Raw genomic sequence first — 20,297 nt, 5'->3', positions numbered from 1 at the left:
TGGTTTAGTCTCAATGCCCCACCCCTAAGGCGGCCACGCCCACTAGCCTTCTGGGTTAGGGTGAGTTGTAGGTTCCTATCCTCGGGCGAGCACCGCTGGGCAGTGGTGGAGCTGCTGGACACCGACAATGGAGAGCGCGCTGGCCGTGCCCCGCCTACCCCCACACGACCCGGGGACGCCGGCGCTGTCGGTGGTGGACATGCACACGGGCGGCGAGCCCCTGCGCATTGTGCTGGCTGGGTGTCCAGAGGTGGAAGGGCCCACTTTGCTGGCTAAGCGGCGCTACATGCGCCAGCACCTTGACTACGTGCGGCGGCGACTCATGTTCGAGCCCCGGGGTCACCGGGACATGTACGGAGCTGTCCTGGTGCAGAGCGAGCTTCCGGACGCTCACCTGGGCGTTCTGTTCCTGCACAACGAGGGCTACAGTTCCATGTGCGGCCACGCAGTGCTGGCGCTTGGCCGCTTCGCCCTCGACTTCGGGCTGGTGCCAGCACCCGCAGCCGGCACCTGCGAGGCCCGAGTCAACATCCACTGCCCGTGCGGGCTGGTGACCGCTTTTGTGGAGTGTAAGGGCGGCCGCAGTTGTGGCCCTGTGCGCTTCCACAGCGTCCCGGCCTTCGTGCTGGCCTCAGGTAACTGGCGGGACCCTCCATCCTCTATCCGGAACGAAACTAACCACATTAACTGTCTCTCTGGGTTGGAACCCAAGCGGTGCAACTAACACACTCCGCTTGCCCCCGCAACCAATAAAAAGGTGATTCCAAATCACTGCAAACTTGTGTCAGCATCTTGAGCTTTGCAGATTCGGCGCGTGCAGTTCAGTTAAACCGCAGGAGATCCTGGAGCGGTGAAGAATTGGTGCTTTGCTTACTGAGAGCCTTTTAGGCCTTTTCTTGCATTCCTAGATTTCACAGTTGAATAAAGCAAAGCACACTAGCTAGGGTCAAGGAAACAGCAAAGAATAGCCAGCACCAGGGCTCCAAAGTATGTTTGATAAACACATTACCCCTAATGAGTTACTAAATATGGTCTTTTCTTCTGTTAAAAGTGCCTTTCCTCTTTGGATAAGAATTAGAGAATGAAGTGAAGATATAGATGTTGCTGTTCTTAATTGCTGTAAGAACAGGGACATGGCCTGGGTTCAAATCCTGCAACCACTTAAAACTGTGCATCCTTAGATTATTTAACCTCTCTGAGCTTGTTTCTTCATTTATCTCATAGAGTTTGTTAGGTTTAAATGATAGTATGTTGTATACTTAGAATTTTAAAACTATATAAAATGTGTTCCTTGAGGTGGAAAGATTGCAGGATGTGTAAGGGTTGTTGAGAGGAATTGGGCTGTGAATGAGACTAGAACAGGCATTTTTCAGTCCTAGAGCAAACTTAGGCAATTTAAGCCCACAAGTTGATGATGGATGCCTCTGGGGAAATTGATGCCATTTTCCCCTTAGGAGAGAATAGTGTCACATTCCAATTGGCATTTGAGGGAGATAGAATCTATGTTTAGAATTGCATCTAAAAAAACCCTCAATGGTTTACTGATGCTACTTAGTTTTCCCCCTAGATAACCCCAGCTGCATTAAAAGCACTAGATTTTGTGGGAATTGACAGCTGGTCACCAACTACATCATAGTTCTGGGTCAGTTAGGGCAAGGGAAGCCAACCCCTCAAGGACAATAGTTTCTGAGAGCATCTCCATGTGACATCACAATAATTGGTGGATAGTAATGGTCACTTTGAAAAAAGAAAATGAAATCCTATATTCTCTACTTGGAAAACCGCATAAAAGGCAGATGGCAGTATTCAAGGTCACTTGCTTTGCATCTCCACATTCAGTGACCATGGGCAAGAAAGTCCATGCCTCCATGTCACAGTCTGTAAAATGAGGATGACTGCAGTACCTACCTCAGAGGGCTGCCGAGTTCATCTCCAACACACAACACTAAAGGGCATTCTCCTATGTTTTGTTTACTGTGTTCCAATTGAATATTCAATGAATATTTATTGAATAAGTAAATAAATGAAATTTAGAAGAATATGCTGATTTGCAAATGTAGCTGTCTGTTCCCCTTGAGAAACTTATTCTCACTGGAAATTAAACTTTTGTCTTTATTGTTAAGATGTATTGTATCCCTAATCTGTACCAGGCACTGCCCACACATTATCATGTAGAATTCTGAAAACAACTCTTAGGAAAAATAGCAATTCCATTTTATACACAAGGACACCAAAGCCATAGTAAGTGAGGCCAATCAGATTGCTTCCCTCTCATCCTTAAAGTGTTTGTTATTTGAAGAGATGTTTATCAATTTTCTGGAAAACTAATGTATGGCATGTTTTTAAATGTCTTTCTTGTCCAACTGAACCCCCAAAAGGGCAAAGGCAATGTTTTATCTATTTTACTTCTTGTATACCTCTTAGATAATATACAATAATTAGCATATAGTAGGTAGTCACTAAATCTCAGGTGAAGTAAATCAAATTAAAACTGTAGTGATAAGCTTGTATAAAATAAAAGGAAAAACCTTAAATTTTGGATTGAGTTCTAAATAGAGGTTGTATATTTTAGTGGAAAAGGTTTGGGTGTTAGAGTCACACCTCATCCCAAGTTTGATTCCAAGCTCCACCACTGATTTTGTGTGTAACAGAGAATAATGTGAAGACAGTAAATAATATAGTACAATCTCTTAGGGCTGTAGTAATTACAACATTAATGTAATGAATCAATGTGAACATACCTGGCACTTAAGATGTAGTCACATGAGAAATAAATATCTTGATTTTTAATGTTAGTAAATTTCTGATTAAAAAATAAAATATTAATGGAATAATATTAATGGACAGAAGAAAATTGAAACTCAGATATATTATCTTACCCAATTGCCCATTCTAAGAAAACTAGAGCCCAAGATTTTAAAGAGGGTGGGCTAGGGGAGTAGTTACAGGCTCAGTGACCACTTGAGCCAGCTCTCCCACTCCTCCCTGGTGCAGGATTGGGGCCAATGCCTTGTTTAGCTACACAGTCAAGAAGATGGTACAGGCAGACTAAGTTACAGACTGTTACTCCTGCCCTCTGGTAGGTACCAATCTACACGCTCACACCCATCATTTAACCATAGGTTTCCATATTCAGCAGTCCTTCGTTACTATTTACTTCTTCATTCTCCTTTCCTTAATCCTGATTTCAGGTTGCATCCACATCATGATGAAGACATTTTTCAATGTTGCTGTTAAGATCCACAAGCACATTTCATTCTTTTGATTATAAATTTTCTTTATTTCAACACATATGTTACAAGGACTTCTGTAGATTAGACCTAACTCCTAGAATACCGGTATTGCTGTATGACTCTGTAAAACTCGGGTACACAAGGAATATTTTCTTTTTTCACAACTTATTTTCTAAAATTGAGAGCTCATTCTGTTCTGTTGGGTGACTTGGCCCCATACATGTTATATGTGTGAGCAAAGGTTTCCTCAAAGTGCCACGCTTCAGAGGAGGGCCCTTTGGCCTAGCTTGTACAGTTGACCAGTGAAGTGAAGCTGGTCAGCCTACTCCTTGTGGCCCTTGTCCTCATCCCTGCACTCCTGCTCCTGGTTGGCTGTGCTGTCCCACCCTAAAGCCCTCCTGTGCTGTGGGGAAGTCAATACAGTCCTCTGTACTCAGGACATTTAGCCTCCTCTCTCCCTAATCCAAAAGAAATTATCAGCTAATAGAAATATTTCTCCCTTCAGACACTCTAGCCAACAAATGCCTTTCCCCTGAGAATTAGGTTTCCATTAAAAAAAAAAAAAAAGATCTACTTTCTCCCTTGCCAGGTGCCTTCCCCAAGGCAGGGACCACCAGACCAGCTTGAATTGGGGAGAAGGAAGAGAGGAAAATATCAAAAGGAGTACCGTTATGGTTTGGATATGTGGTTCCCCCAAAAGCCCACATATGAGACAATGCAAGAAAATTTAGAAATGCTTGGTTAATCAGTGTATTCATCTGTTTGAATGGTTTAACTGGGTGGTAACTGTAGGTAGGTAGGTGGGGTGTGGCTGGAGGAAGTTGGTCACTGGGGAATGTGCCTTTGGGATATATATTTTGTCCCTGATGAACATTGCTCTTTGTGCTTCCCAAGTGTCATGTTCTGAGCTGCTTTCCTCTGTCACTCCCTTCTACCTTCATGTTCCGCCTCATCTCAGGCACAGAGCAATGGAGTCTGCCAACCACGGACTTAGACCTCTGAAACCAAGATCCTCAAATAAACTATTCCTCCTCTAAAGTTGTTCTGCTCAGGTCTTTTGGTCATAGTGGCAAAAATCTTACTAAAACAGGTAGAAACACTTTTAATGTCCCAAAACATTTTCCAACCCATTCCTTTGGAAATGCAGATAAAGGATTTCAAAGAACTGACCTTTAGGTGGAACTTCAGATATGTAAAAATCCTGATACAAAAATAACACTATGTGATGTCTTCTATGGTACAGTGGCTTTTTCCTGAGTCTTTGCAGAATCACTTTGAGATGAAACATGCAGATGATGTTTGTATATAATTTATAGAAAAAAATTTTTTTCAAAAATTTTGTTTTGACCTAGCATTTGAAGAAAACCAACTTGTGAATAGAATCCAAATTCTATTTTAAACTGTTACTAGTAGTAAAATCAGGAACCTATATTTTCCTTTATAAGGATCAATTTGATTCCTGAGGGTTTTCCCTCCCTTGGTCTCTATGATGTTTCTCAGAAAAGGGCTTCATAGTATTTAACAAATATGTACGTATGATATGGGGTGTGACAGCATTCAAATGTTTTACAACTTAATGCAAACATCATCAAGTTAAAAATAAAAAGATGCACCCATCATTACCTGATGCTCACTCTTTTGAAAAATGGATTTCTGCTTCATTCCTTTTCATGATACCAAAAGTTCTCCCTGCAAGCTGGGTACAGTGGCACATGCTGGTAATCCTAGCATTTTGGGAGGCTGTGGCAGGAGAATGGTGAGTTCAAAGCCAGCCTCAGTTCTCCCACAGAATAAACATTTAAATATTTAAAATGCTGTGAATGTTTTGCTAAAATACTAAAAACAAACTGATTTTCAAACACATCTTTTTAAGATCTCATGGTGGATGTTCCTGGACATGGAAAGGTGGTGGTGGACATTGCATATGGTGGAGCATTTTATGCACTGGTTAGTGCAGAAAAGTTTGGACTTGATATATGTTCTGCAAAGACAAGAGACCTTGTGAACACAGCGAGTGCAGTGACAGAAGCAGTGAAAGCTCAGGTCAGTCCAGTCACTGCTATAATAGCAAATAACCTCCCTCTGTGGCATGGAGAAATAAAATGATCATGTCCATTAAGTATCTTAATAGGGTACTGGTTAAAATCTTTGAAAAAAGAGCAAAGCTACTGGTGAGCTCTGGCTTTGCCATTTATAATATTCATAACCTTGTACAAGTTACATAACTTCTGCATGCCCCAGTTTTTAGCAGATATTATACAATATCTACTTTTAGGGTTGTTATAAAAGTGAAATAAGTTAATACATGTAAAAGACTTAGAATATTGCCTGACCCTTAATAATTAGCAATGAATGTTAACTATTAGTCACTTTTTAATATACCTATGATGATATGGCTTATGGTTATTTGAAATTACAATAAATATATTATACAATATTCCATTAATTTGAAGCTCATGTGTTTTGCTCTATGTGGTTATTCTGTATTTGCTATATGTGGTTATTAGATCTGATAAAAACTCGTATTTCAATAAGAAATTAATAAAAAGTTTTCTTAGTGAATTTTTCTTGTATTGCCTAGAAGTTACTCAAATAACTATTCAACTAACTAGTTTGTGCTTGGGATAAAACCTGTTTGATAAAAATCAGTTTCAATAATGAGTCAATAATATTATTTCTAGCACAAGTCTGCCATTTTACCTTGAAGTCAGAATTTAGAGATAAAATACATAATTTGAATGTTTTGGCACCTAAATATTTAATTACTAATAGTAAAAATTAACTTGTGAAAGGCAATGTCTATTATACTTGCACTCGTAATTTCTAACAGACTCAACACTCTTGGCTTTAATTAAAAACTTAAGTAACAAATGAAAATATATGCTATATTGCTATTCTAAATTTTCATTTTTCTGAAACTTTATGTGGATATTATTTAGTCAGTAACTTTTAAGAGCAAAAATTATATTTTTTCTATCAAACAGAAAGCTAATAGTTTTAAAAATTGGCACACAATAATTCCATTTGTTATGAAATTGAGAAGAAAAAGGCATGTAAAAGTAGTAATTTTGAACTTCCCCATAAAGTTTGAACTTCTCACAGAGATGGTAATGACAAGGGTGGACCCTGATAGAGGGGAGATTTTGAGAAAAATATGAAGTTCTATTGCTAATGTATCAGATAGTAGAACTACTTTGTCAATTGCTGACCATCAATTCTGCTGATGCAAATTTAGGGAAAGACCATCTGTGGGGGGAAGGGCTAAAGTAAATATAAATTTTTCTTCATTCTTTTAACAAACATTTAGCATGAACTTATTGCATGTCAGACATATATGCTAGATGCTAGAGACCCAACGGAAGAACAAACCCTACCCTGTCTCCCAGGAGCTTGAGCTAGTGGTGGGAAGGATGGGGGACATACTTGTGAACCTGTGAATAGTGTGTTGGAGTAGTACTTCAGTGGAGTTGGGCTCAGGGGCTCAGAAAGCTAAGATCCAATATGCAGGCCTGTTTATCTTGGTTTTAAATGGACTCTTTGGCTTTTAAGAATCTAGATATGTTCAATTTTTTTAAAATAACAGGTAAGTGGGAGTGAAATATACTAATTATAAGAATAAATGGAGAAGATCATAGTACTCAGTCTACTAGACGATTGGAATTATAGAAACTTGGAGAAAGTTAAACAAGTAGATCTCCCAAGAAAACCTGGGAGCATTACACTTTTGGATCTTAATGAACCTTACCACGGAGGACCTACCAACTCAGCCAGTGCCAGCTTCTGGGTCTGCTGTTTTTCATGGAACCAACTGACTTCATCCTCTACAGTATCTTTCTTTTTTTCCCCTGTTCAATTGCTTCTCTTACCCCAAATCTTCTAGATCCTTTTAACTTTTACTTGCGCATGGCCTCTCACAGTCCTTGTCTCTATCACTGGAATTAACCTCAGCTCTAGATACTTAGTGCCTGATTTTTCTACATTCTCCCCTTCAGGCTCCTGAGAATGAAAATACGATGGCTTTAGCTACAGCCAACCTGTGGACTTGGGGCCAGTGCTTCAAAAAGTGTGTGTTAGAATAGAGGACTGTTCTTTTCACTGAAGCTATATGCAGGTCAGTTTCCTTAGAAGGGACCCAAAGTATGACAACAACCAGAAATTAAAAAAAAAACAAACAAAAAAACTACCTAAAGAATAGCATCTAGCATCTGGTTCCTTGCCCCAAAATGGTAAAGATTGAAAAATTATATAAAAGAGTACCCTATCTACATTATTGAAAAAGATAAATTTGAAATAAAGCATTTATTTTACATATGGCTAATTATTTTGTTCTTATTTTCAGTTTAAAATTACTCATCCTGATAATGAAGACCTTTCCTTTCTCTATGGAACTATATTAACAGACGGAAAAGATGCTTATAGTGAGGAACCAACCACCAACATCTGTGTATTTGCAGATGAACAGGTATTAAAACTGTAATTGTTAGCCACAAACACCAGGTACTGTGGAACTAGAATACTCTGAACATTCTTCCTTTATGCTGAAACAGGTTGACAGGAGCCCCACTGGCTCAGGAGTGACAGCCCGAATTGCTCTGCAGTATCATAAAGGCCTTCTAAAACTGAACCAAACCAGGATCTTCAAAAGCAGTGCAACTGGCTCTGTGTTCACAGGGAAAGCTGTGAGGGTGAGTGTCACCTTTGTTTCTTATTTGTAAATGTGTTGCTTATGAAACCGAGGAGGACTGAGTTGAGTGATGAGTTCTCAGAAGAGATTTGTGTGTGTGTGTGTGTGTGACTGAGGATTAAACCCAGGGGTGCTGAGCTACATCCCCAATCTTTTTTTTTTGTTGAGACAGGGTCTCCCTAGATTGATGAGGCTGGCCTTGAGCTTGCAATCCTACTGCCTCAGCCTCCAAGTAGCTGGGATTATAGGTTTGTGCCACTGGGTCCTGTTCATAATAGAATTTTAAAGCAAGCCTGTAAAAACTTCTGTTCAACTCACATATTGGTTCTCAAAGTTTAGTCTTGGGACCCCAAGGAGTCCCCAACATGCTTTCTATATGTCTACAAGGTCAAAAGTCTGTTAATAATAAGGCTAAAATAATAATAATAACAATAATAGCTTTTCACTCTCATTCTCTCAAACGTATTCAGTGGAGTTCTCCAGAGACTACATGATGGGTGATATCCCAACCAACTCAATGCAAAAGCAGATATAAGAATCTAGCTGTCTTTTGTTAAGCCAGACACGAAAGAAGTTTGCAAAAGTGTAAAACAATGTCACATTTCTCATTAAATTTTTTGCAAACATATTTCACAAAAATTTCTTTATACATTAAAGTGTAATCATTGTAATGGGTTTATTGTTTTTAATGAAGTAATTAACAAATATCTTTAATTCTCAATACAACAAATATGGATAGATATAACCTTCATAAACCAAACCTCCTTGAGGTCCTCAAATCTTTTTTTTAATTTATTTATTTATTTTTATTTATTTATTTGTAATGTGTTGGTTGTTCAAAACATTACATAGTTCTTGATATATCATATTTCACACTTTGATTCATGTGGGTTATAAACTCCCGTTTTTACCCCGTATACAGATTGCAGAATCACATCGGTTACACATCCATTGATTTACATATTGCCATACTAGGGTCTGTTGTATTTTGCTGCCTTTCCTATCCTCTACTATCCCCCCTCCCCTCCCCTCCCCTCCCCTCTTCTCTCTCTACCCCCCTCTACTGTAATTCATTTCTCCCCCTTGTATTTTTTTCCCTTTCCCCTCACTTCCTCTTGTATGTAATTTTGTATACCCCTGAGGGTCTCCTTCCATTTCCATGCAATTTCCCTTCTCTCTCCCTTTCCCTCCCACCTCTCATCCCTGTTTAATGTTAATCATCTTCTCATGCTCTTCGTCCCTACTCTGTTCTTAGTCACTCTCCTTATATCAAAGAAGACATTTGGCATTTGTTTTTTAGGGATTGGCTAGCTTCACTTAGCATAATCTGCTCTAATGCCATCCATTTCCCTGAAATTCTATGATTTTGTCATTTTTTAATGCAGAGAAACACTCCATTGTGTATAAATGCCACATTTTTTTTATCCATTCATCTATTGAAGGGCATCTAGGTTGGTTCCGCAGTCTTGCTATTGTGAATTGTGCTGCTATGAACATCGATGTAGCAGTGTCCCTGTAGTATGTTCTTTTTAGGTCTTTAGGGAATAGACCAAGAAGGGGAATAGCTGGGTCAAATGGTGGTTCCATTCCCAGATTTCCAAGAAATCTCCATACTGCTTTCCAAATTGGCCGCACCAATTTGCAGTCCCACCAGCAACGTACAAGTGTACCCTTTTCCCCACATCCTCGCCAGCACTTGTTGTTGTTTGACTTCCTAATGGCTGCCAATCTTACTGGAGTGAGATGGTATCTTAGGGTGGTTTTGATTTGCATTTCTCTGACTGCTAGAGATGGTGAGCATTTTTTCATGTACTTGTTGATTGATTGTATGTCCTCCTCTGAGAAGTGTCTGTTCAGGTCCTTGGCCCATTTGTTGATTGGGTTATTTGTTATCTTATTGTCTAATTTTTTTGAGTTCTTTGTATACTCTGGATATTAGGGCTCTATCTGAAGTGTGAGGAGTAAAGATTTGTTCCCAGGATGTAGGCTCCCTATTTACCTCTCTTGTTTCTTTTGCTGAGAAAAAAACTTTTTAGTTTGAGTAAGTCCCATTTGTTGATTCTAGTTATTAACTCTTGTGCTATGGGTGTCCTATTGAGGAATTTGGAGCCCGACCCCACAGTATGTAGATCATAGCCAACTTTTTCTTCTATCAGACGCCGTGTCTCTGATTTGATATCAAGCTCCTTTTGATCCATTTTGAGTTAACTTTTGTGCATATCGAGAGAAAGGGATTCAGTTTCATTTTGTTGCATATGGATTTCCAGTTTTCCCAGCACCATTTGTTGAAAATGCTATCCTTCCTCCATTGCATGCTTTTAGCTCCTTTATCAAATATAAGATAGTTTTAGTTTTGTGGATTGGTTTCTGTGTCCTCTATTCTGTACCATTGGTCCACCCGCCTGTTTTGGTACCAGTGAGTTCCTCAAATCTTAAGGTATAAAGGGTACCGAAACCAGAAGGTTTGAGAACCACTAAATTATGGTTTGGGGATTTTGTTATTATTTTTTGTTTTATTCTACAGAGTGTTTTATTTTATATAATAGAATGTAAAAACCATGAAAAAATTGTAAAAAGCAAAATTTTTGTCCTGGAATAAAATTTTAAATATGTTAACAGGGCCAATTAATCTACTTATGGTAGTAAGTGAAATCTACCACAGAATGATTACATGTAGTAAATGAATCTCTACTCCTTTAACATAGAAGACAACCCATCCTAATTATCAGTTATTTTCAAGGTTTGTTTTTTTCTGAATATGGAATTTTCTTTAAGTTAGGAGGTATTCCTAGATCATAGATTGATCTTATGGTATACCAAACCATTTATAGCATAAGAGAACACTTGGAGCACAATGTCTTCAGAATTTGAGCCTGAAGATAAAAATAATAATACAGAATGTTTACTAGGTACTTCACTGTGTATCAATTTCCAAGCTAAGAATGTTATACGTACCATATTCATTTAAACCTTGTAAGAATTCTAAGAGACTGGTACTGTTATGATCCTTTTTTAATAGATGAAAAAATAGAGAATTAGAAAGCTTAGGTAAACTTGTCAGAACTTAGTTCATGAGTAGCAAAGCCAGGCTATGAATGTGGGTCTCTCTCAACAGACTCTATGCTGTTAATTATTACATTCTACTGCTACCACTCAAAGCCAAGTTTACCAGTGCTTGATTTTATACCAGCTTTGTAACAAAATAATAAAATCACTGTACCCTACTTTAATATTTGACATTTACCTTTACCTTAGTTGTTCTTATTTACAAGATTTGAAAGTAAAAATCAACTTCAAGTAAGAGTTGCAGTTATTTATTTTACAGTTATTAATCGGGCTTACCAGAGTATCTTCACATGCACTATAAGCCTTTCCTTTCTGTCTGGGCTCTTCCAGGCTCTCTGATGGTGCTTTCTCAGTCTCTTTCCCTACCCCAGCTTCTGCTCCCTGTCCATCCAATTAAGTGACTCCAGCATTTTATTCTTAGCTTCCTTCCATCTCATCTACAATTTAATGCCACTAGACACTTTCTTCCACTTTCTAGACTTCAGTTCTCAACCCCTCTGCTGCTGATGACTCCTAAACCTTCATCCCTACCATGCCTGTCCTGCAACTCTTTCTGATCTAACACTTTTATTGCTGGTCCCTATCCTCATCTCTATGAGGAATGAATGTCCTCAAAGTATTTCAAACTCAACTTGTTAAAAAGTCCATCCTATGGACTAGGGCTGTTATTCAGTGGCAGAGCGCTTGCCTAGCATGTTTGAGGCACTGAGTTCGATCCTTAGCCCCCAATAAAATAAAGGCATTCTGACCATCTACAACTATATTTTTTAAGTCCATGCTACCATCCTTCCTTCTACATACTCCTCTCTTATTCCCCATCTTAGCTAATGGCATCATTAGTTTCACTTCCAAGCACGAAACCATGGTCTTGTTTACCTTATTATTTTTAATTTCTTTCTACATTGTCAACGGGTCAGTCTTTTCTACCTCCAAAGTATTTCTATATTATTTATCTTTCTCCATCTTCACTAAAAACTACCTAGTGCCTCTGGATTAAAACCAGTGAATCAAAGTTCTTTCTTAAAAGGTTTCTGGGCTTCTAGTCTCTCTCCTCTTCAACTTTTCCTTCATTTTACACTAAACATATCTAAAATACACATTAGACCATGTTACTTTCCTTAAAATTTTTCCACAGCCCTTAGGTTTCCTTTAACACGATAAAAATCAAGAGTTCAACTTTTAAGCCAGATACAGTATGAGTGAAATATTTTGATAGGGTGCTCCTTCCATCTTTTTTTCAGGAAGCAAAATGTGGTGACTTCAAAGCGGTTATAGTGGAAGTATCAGGACAAGCGCATTACACAGGTGCAGCAAGCCTTACTGTAGAAGATGACGACCCACTGAAGGATGGGTTTCTTCTCAAGTGACCTCTTCCATGAATTTTATGGGATTTCCTTCCAAAGTAATTATTATCTATAATCAATGTTTCCTCTAAATTATGTTAACCATTATTGAGTAATACATGCCATCTAATATCCCTTCTTTCTAAAATAGTACACTGTAATGAAATAGACAATTATCATATCCCCTATTTTCAAATGGACTTTGGTATAAATATCACTTATGACTACTATACAAAGTGCCAAAAATTCAGAAACTTTTCTAGTTATTATCAGGTAAAATAGAATCTTAGTTACTTAAATATTACTCTATGGTATTGCTATAAGATTTTGTTTTAGAGATTCTTTGAATAAAATTTGTAATTGTAGCCTTCTCAACAATAAACTTTACAATTTTTTTAGTCTTCTAGTTTTAGTAAAGTAATGGCCTCTCTATAAGCAAGATATAAAGGATATGGGTTATTAAGGGGTATCCAACACTTAATATAAACAGCCTGAGTGGTCAACTTCTGTGAGTAGGTGTTACTTTAGCTGCTGCTGGGATGTGTCTAAGCTGCAAATTGGGCTCCTACATCCACTAAGTGTCATAAACTGATGCTAAGACTAACTAGTAAATCAGACTATCTCTTTAAGATGCATGTGTGTGCGTGTGTGTGTGTCCACACATGTGCATGTGTGTGTGCATGGTAGGTATGGAATCCAAGGTGGGTACAGAACCCAGGACCTCAAGCATGCTTAGTACATTCCTACCCACTGAATTACCGTCTGGCTGCTTTAAGACTTTTATAAAAGGAATTGTCCATTAATTATTGAAGTGCAAGTACATAGTAGAAATTAATTGGGGATGGGGATTTTAGCTCTGTGGCAGAGTGCTTGCCTAGCATGTGCAAGGCCCTGAAAAAAAGAAAAAAGAAAGGAATTAATCAATGAATCTTTACAATGGAATGAGTCACATTATCAACCACATAGAAATAAAGAAGAAATAAATGTAGACCTTTGGCACTCTTGCAAGACAATTCTTATCTGTGAGCCTGTTAAAAATATTTGATTGTTAATAGCTGTCATAGATTGAAGCACTAAAATATTCTCTTTTAATGTGATGCCTTCAAAGAATTAAGTAGACTCTTTTGTGAGGTAGGTAATAGTATTTTCTTTCTAAGCATACAAAAACTGAATTATTTATTTTACCAGGCTTTATCACCCAATAAATCCATATTGACCCTGTCATTAGTTCTGTGGTTTTACCTGACCAAAATTAATATTTTAATTTCCATATTACACAAAAGCAATTATGGTATTTTTCATTTGGTCTTTATAAAATTCTGTGGCAAAGAAAATCACCTAAGAAAAGTGACACTATCACTAACTCAGTGTGACCATGTACTTTTTCCTACAGATTAAGAGCTGTACTTTAAAAAAAAAATTAAAAATGAACTAAATAACAGAGAACAGAACCACTCTTTTCTCTCCAAATCTCACAAGTCACATTAATTTGAAAAAATACATTGCTTAAAAGTTACATTCTATAGCTTTTTATGTGCCATGTTACATAGCCTCTACTATTATGAAGTATACTATGCAATAGGTATTAGTATCCCATGGTTACCAAGGGTGGGAATTTCATCCCTGACATTGTTTAGAATTGTCAGTTCAGGGTGATAATAAACAAGTGATGACTTTTAGTCAGTTTTATCACTGTTTTGGAATTCTCTACAAACAGCATAGCTCTTGTCAGCTGCACCAGGGTGGATCACTCCCTCTGCAGATCCTCTGTGTGTTACTGCTTGTCCCAGTCAGATGGTAGAGGGAGAAGCAGATCAGGTATGTCAAGATAACTCTCCAAAGATCATTCTAGAGGCTGTGAATCTAGGACTTCTGACTGCATTATTTTCTTACTATACTTCTTCTATCTCTAAGACAGGACAGTTAGAAATTTTTCAAGATACAGTACTTGAATAATGATGGTGTATTTCTTGAACATTCAAAAATAGATATTACTTAACTCTTCCAAAATTCTAATTAAACCAGAGCCAAACCCTTGCAATAAAACAATTGTTATTCTATATTTTGTCCTGTCTCCTTTGGGGTCAGAAACACTAGGGAGATCACCTCCCACCTCTGCCTGTCTGGCCAGTCACCAAGCCCTATTGATTCTACCTTCTAAATATTGGTCACTACTACTCTATCATATCTCACTAAGGGTCTAACCTCACCAATTAAAGTATATCTGATCTTCCCCTCACTGGTTTCTTCCCTTAAGTACTTAAATGTGCTTATCACAGGTAGAATGAACCTCATCCTTTAGCTTGCTGTTCCTCATCCTCTAGTTTGCTGTCACTCCTTGCCTTGGCATTCTAGTCTTTAGATTTCTTACTCTCCACTCACTGGGTACATTTTTCTCACCTTCCATTTGCTAGTCAACTCTAAATCTGATTTCTGCTTCATTACTACTTGGAAGCTATACTTGACCTAATTGTCACACTTAACTGGCTCCACATGGTTTATGTAACCATGGTGGCTGCTTCTGCTTGCTACTTGCAGGCAAGTATATTTATTACACTAGGAACCCCTTACCCCCTTGGTACTGAGCTCACCCACTGAGCCACTCAGTGAGATTCCCAAGGCCTTTAGGTTGAGACCCAGTCCCCATTAAACCTACCTAGCACTGCCATTGTATGAGTCCAGGTCCATCTCTCTCCTTCACTATGAACTTGCATTGCTCATTGCTTCAAGTCCCCCAGTTGGGTCATCCTTCTCAAAACTCTCAAAAGCTACAAATTGCATAATATCCTTAAGACAACATTGCTCATACTTTGGCAAGTGTATAAATCACCTGTGAATCTTAAAATGCAGATTCTCATCCAGTAGGCCTGGGGGGAGCAGTTCTACCAAATCCTCAGGTGATAAATTCTGCTTAGTAGGAGGGCTACACTGTGAACAGTAAAATTCATTGGCAAATCTATTTTAATTACTTGTTTGGGCCCAGGTTTTACAGGTGAGTTCCCCTGATCTGGTAAGCCATTTTAACTCTGAAATACATGAAAATCCTATTTTCAGACAAAGGACAGGGCTGACCTCAAGAGCACAAATGACTTTCCTGAGGACAGCCTGGGGACATTACCTTCCCTTCTTTACTGAAGACAAAAAACATAAGCCTCATTAACTCTCTCACAGCCTGGCTTTGTGCTCTTTAACCGCTTCTTCGTTTTTTACTACTCCCTAGCATTCCACCTATGGTTCCTTCATTTGATATTCTGTCCCTAAGCAGTCATACCCACGGTATGACACTGAACCTTGAATAAATCTATTCCACCGTATGGGGGCCAGTCTCCTTCCCTAGGAGGCCGACCTGGCTGGCACTCTGAAGCTCAAACCAATGGCTAGGTAACCTCGGGGAAAGGCGGGGTGTCAGGGGCTGGCTTTTCTGGGGTACTGGGCTGGCGTCCCGCCCCGCGCTCCTGCGTAAACACGCGGTTCCCACGGCAACGCCTGGAGCCCACGTCAAAGGCTCCGCCGGGTCCCCGGCGACCGTCACCCCTCCCGCCCAGCCTGACTCCCCGCAGCGGCCGCTCCCCCGGCCCAAGCCACCTCTCCGGCCCAGCGGCCGCCTCCCCGGTGCGGGATGAACAGATCCGCGGCCTCCGCGGGGCCCCATGGAGGAGCATCCGCGGCCGCCGCCGGCCCGCCCACCAGTGAGCATGGCCTGGCCGGGCGTCCCACATCCCGGCGCCCCCTCCGCGGCCGGCTCGCCTGGCGGGACTTCCTCCGCGGCGACATTGGCCGTGCTCTCCTTCAGCACCGTGGCGACCGCAGCGGCCGCGGCGCTGGGGAACCAGAGCGACGCCAGCGGGGGAGGCAGCGTTGCCGCTCCAGGTGGCGGCGGCGGCGGAGGCAGGCCCGGGGCGGCGGGGGCGGCGGGGGCGGTGCGGGTGGCGGCGGCGAGGCCGGCGCTGGGCCCGGAGGCGGCGCCGGTGCTATCGCACGGGGCAGCGGTGGCAGCTCAGGCACTCGTCCTGCTGCTCATCTTCCTGCTATCTAGCCTGGGCAACTGCGCGGTGATGGGGGTGATCGTGAAGCACCGGCAGCTTCGCACCGTCACCAATGCCTTCATTTTGTCGCTGTCCCTGTCGGATCTGCTCACGGCGCTCCTCTGCTTGCCCGCTGCCTTCCTGGACCTCTTCATTCCCCACGGAGGTTCTGCGCCCGAAGTCGCCGCGGGGCCTTGGCGCGGCTTCTGCGCAGCGAGTCGCTTCTTCAGCTCGTGTTTCGGCATCGTGTCCACTTTCAGCGTGGCCCTCATTTCGCTGGACCGCTACTGCGCCATCGTGCGGCCGCCCCGGGAGAAGATCGGCCGGCGCCGCGCCCTGCAGCTCCTGGCGGGCGCTTGGCTGGTGGCTCTAGGCTTTTCCTTGCCCTGGGAACTGTTTGGGGGATCCCGGGAGACCTCCTCAGTGCAGAGCTTCCATGGCTGCCTTTACCGGACCTCTCCAGACCCCGCGCAGCTGGGCGCGGCCTACAGCGTGGGGCTGGTGTTGGCCTGCTACTTGCTGCCCTTCCTGCTCATGTGCTTCTGCCACTATCACATCTGCAAGGCCGTTCGCCTGTCGGATGTGCGAGTGCGGCCAATGACCACCTACGCGCGTGTGCTGCGTTTCTTCAGCGAGGTGCGCACTGCCACCACCGTGCTCATCATGATTGTTTTCGTCATCTGCTGCTGGGGCCCCTACTGCTTCCTGGTGCTGCTGGCCGCGACCCGGCAGGCCCAGGCCACGCAGGCCCCTTCTCTCCTCAACGTGGTGGCTGTCTGGTTAACCTGGGCCAATGGGGCTATCAACCCTGTCATCTATGCCATTCGCAACCCCAACATTTCCATGCTCCTAGGGCGCAACCGCGAGGAGGGATATCGGACTAGAAATGTGGACGCTTTCCTACCCAGCCAGGGCCAGGGTCTGCAGGCCAGAAGCCGAAATCGCCTTCGAAACCGCCTAGGGGCTTGCAGCAGGATGTCCTCCTCCAACACCGCCAGTGGGGCCGGAGGTGATGTGGCCATGTGGGCCCGCAAAAACCCAGTTGTGCTTTTCTGCAGAGAGGGACCACCAGAACCTGTGACAGCAATAGCCAAACAGCCTAAAACTGAAGCCGGAGATACTAGCCTCTAAAAAGGGCTGGGATGGACAGCTTTTGAAGGCGAACTTCCACCCCTTCATTTAATGATACAAGATTCCAGGGAGAATCATGGATTTCATAAAGCCAAACATTTAAAACTAAAGAGAGGGGGCGGGTTGCCACTTTCCCCCAAACAACATAAAAACAATGTCCCCTTCTTCAGAAAGTGCCAAAAGGAATGTAAAATGCAAAAATTAAAACAATCTTAAGCCACACAACCAAGCATTGTGAACTTAAGTGCCAAAAAAAAAATGACCCAAATAAAATTCACAATTACTGAAAAGCTCATATTACAGGAATCACACTGTGAAACAAAGCAAAAATCACTGAATGCAACCAGTATGTGTTTAAATACATAGTTTCAGGATTGAATGGAGACCCTCAGAGCTGCTTGAAGGCCCCTCTAAATCACCAGCACTGAACGTAAATCTTTAGATTCTAGAACTTGCACCTCTGATCATGCTTAGGTGCTTAGGGGTGCTTAGGTTTGCTAGCAGAAAATTCTTATCCTTACATAAATTGGTGCACTTCTTTCCATCCTTGTAATCTTTGTGGGAAATTTTAAATTCAGATCTTATTTTGAAACCATTTAGGGATTCTGAAAAGTTGGATTTTGAAAGTTGGTTAATTACTACATAAAACTTAACCATCTGAAGGGCAAATAGCATAAAGAAATATGACTGTTCAAAAAGAATTCCAAGATTATTCATAAAAATGACTCTCCCTTCCACCCTTCTTCTTGCCACCATCCCCCATCCCAATTACCTGTCTTGGGAAATTTGGAAGCTTACCCTTACTCTAACCTGCTACTCTGCCATTTTCAGAAGGCTTTCACATTTTAAAAAGATAATAACTTTCATAGTAGAAAAACCTTTTGTCTTTTGACATTAAATTTGATTTTTTAGATCCCGCCCAAACTGTAATTTGAAGTCAAATTGGTTGAACAGGGTAAGTGATGCTATTAAGTACCAAGACTGGCTTTCCTATGTGGCATTTAACTAATTGAAGATAATTCCAAAGAGAAATTCTAAAAAGAGTTTGAGAAGTGGCCACATTGTTGGAATAGTCAACAGATCTTTCAAGAAGTTCATGCTCTCCTACATTTTGGAAGTTGAGCATATCTTTTTTTTCAAGTAGCTGATTGCTGCTTTATAGACATGACCTGTTTAAAATATTGTTATCTTTACCAAAAGGAAGAATAGGTGTGAGACTATTATATGAAAGAGGGCATTAAAAACAAAGGTGTAAAGTTGGAGAGGTACCTCAAGCAAATTGCAGATGTCTTCAGAAATGTGAGAATTGAGATGCTTTTTACAATAATTCAAAAGCACAATTTAGGATTTGTCTATGTGAAATTTCTTATATTGAATGTCACTGTACACAGAATCATTTGCTCAGAATTTTAAAAGATGTTTTTCTGTTTTTTTCCCTCTTTCCTTCTCGCCACCTTGTTCCTCTTTTCTTCAATATTTCACAGCCTTAACTGAATAAGAACCTGGTATGAAAAGTCTTCAGCTCTCTATCAAGATTTCAATATGAAATAGCCAGCATTTTTTCTTGTATTTAAAGTTGTTTATTAGAATTTAAGTCTTTGTGTGACTTTTGTAATCAAAGATGGAAATACATGATTCCTGTCAGAGCAAAATATGTTTTAATTTTTTTTTCCTGCTTCTCTAGGTATCATCACAATCCAAAGTATATAAATTATCTGTGTACATTTTGCTACACTCAATATAGTACAAAGTAGATGAGATAATATCTCTATTACTTATTATCATAAAAAATACAGCGTTAATAGTACAGGGGCTAACATGTAACATGCATTGCCTGTTAAAGGCGGGGGAGGGGGTATTTTTGGCATTGTGTGAAAATGGAAGTATTTTCTGGGATTTAGGGAGAGATGATGAAGTCTTCCAATTTTAAAACATACTATAGAAGAGGACTCAGCCATTATGAAAAAAGAGCAGAAAGAAAGTGAGAGATCTTAGGAGGTGGCGTGGTGTAAAGTAGGGTTTTGCCTGAGAAGAAAGGAAAAAAACAAGCAAACTCAAATGTGATGTGAAATAAACCTTTCTGGTTAGTAAAGAGAAAATCTAAGATTGGACATTCCAAGGTTAGCATGAAGGACTTCAAGGAAGAAAATTAATTCCCCCTCCTTTTTCAGTAGAAGGGAGTTTTAAGGAAGGAGTGGCTTGTGAGTGAGACCACTCTGTTAGTGGCTCCAAGAATCTTGATTGGCAATAGGGAGAATGTTGCTAGTCAGTTACTGAACTATTTACAATGTTGTGTTTATTTTTTTCATTTGAAGATAATACAACTATTGATTGGCAGAACTAGAATTTCACTACGGTCCTGGTTGGGCCTTAAAGTACCGTGTTCCCTTGTCTACTTCTGGTCCTCCTTGAAAGGCTACATGCGGGGAAAGCAAGGATGAGAACTTATGTTACCACCATCATCATCATCAGTTACTGTTTCTTTTGCTATTCTATGTAAGTCAGTTTCCTTGGTGCCAAGGCTACTAAGGGACAGAAATCACAGTACCAGCATGGGGACTGCTTACTGCCCAACTGAGGGCTTAGTGCTTTATAAGAATCATCCCTAATCAGGATTCTTAATTTACTTGTGGGAAAGAAGAGGTAGAGCATTTTCAGAATAGGTTATCAAAGAAAAGAGATGAATTTGTAAGCACAAGATATTCAGATAAAGGTCAGCAATAAATCTAGTCCCATGGAACCAATATGGTTTCATATCTTGAATAAAAAAAGGAGAATGATTCTCAAATAAATGTGTCTTAGTTCTTTCCTCATG

At 40.7% G+C, this 20,297-nt stretch overlaps 2 protein-coding genes across 2 annotated transcripts; both read left to right on the top strand.

The window, feature by feature from the left end:
* Positions 1-22: 22 nt before the first annotated feature.
* L3hypdh (trans-L-3-hydroxyproline dehydratase) lies at positions 23-14,386 on the top strand. Its single transcript, XM_078049992.1, has 5 exons — positions 23-635; positions 5,107-5,276; positions 7,573-7,695; positions 7,781-7,918; positions 12,225-14,386. The coding sequence occupies exons 1-5, from the start codon at positions 128-130 to the stop codon at positions 12,348-12,350; spliced, it is 1,065 nt and encodes a 354-aa protein (XP_077906118.1). The 5' UTR covers positions 23-127; the 3' UTR covers positions 12,351-14,386.
* A 1,379-nt stretch (positions 14,387-15,765) lies between these two features.
* Gpr135 (G protein-coupled receptor 135) lies at positions 15,766-19,134 on the top strand. The gene has a single exon (XM_005322753.4). The coding sequence runs from the start codon at positions 15,977-15,979 to the stop codon at positions 17,480-17,482; it is 1,506 nt and encodes a 501-aa protein (XP_005322810.3). The 5' UTR covers positions 15,766-15,976; the 3' UTR covers positions 17,483-19,134.
* Positions 19,135-20,297: the final 1,163 nt, after the last annotated feature.

The sequence above is a fragment of the Ictidomys tridecemlineatus genome, chromosome 5, assembly GCF_052094955.1.
Source record: "Ictidomys tridecemlineatus isolate mIctTri1 chromosome 5, mIctTri1.hap1, whole genome shotgun sequence".
NCBI classification, from domain to species: domain Eukaryota; kingdom Metazoa; phylum Chordata; class Mammalia; order Rodentia; family Sciuridae; genus Ictidomys; species Ictidomys tridecemlineatus.
This window is presented reverse-complemented; position numbering and strand designations above follow the sequence as displayed.

Excerpts from the sequence above, each read along its gene's own strand:
- Gpr135 (XM_005322753.4), top strand. The coding sequence starts at position 15,977 with ATGGAGGAGCATCCGCGGCCGCCGCCGGCCCGCCCACCAGTGAGCATG.
- L3hypdh (XM_078049992.1), top strand. The coding sequence starts at position 128 with ATGGAGAGCGCGCTGGCCGTGCCCCGCCTACCCCCACACGACCCGGGG. Across the intron at positions 636-5,106 it reads GGCCTTCGTGCTGGCCTCAG|ATCTCATGGTGGATGTTCCT; the intron begins GTAACTGGCGGG and ends CATCTTTTTAAG. Across the intron at positions 7,696-7,780 it reads GTGTATTTGCAGATGAACAG|GTTGACAGGAGCCCCACTGG; the intron begins GTATTAAAACTG and ends ATGCTGAAACAG.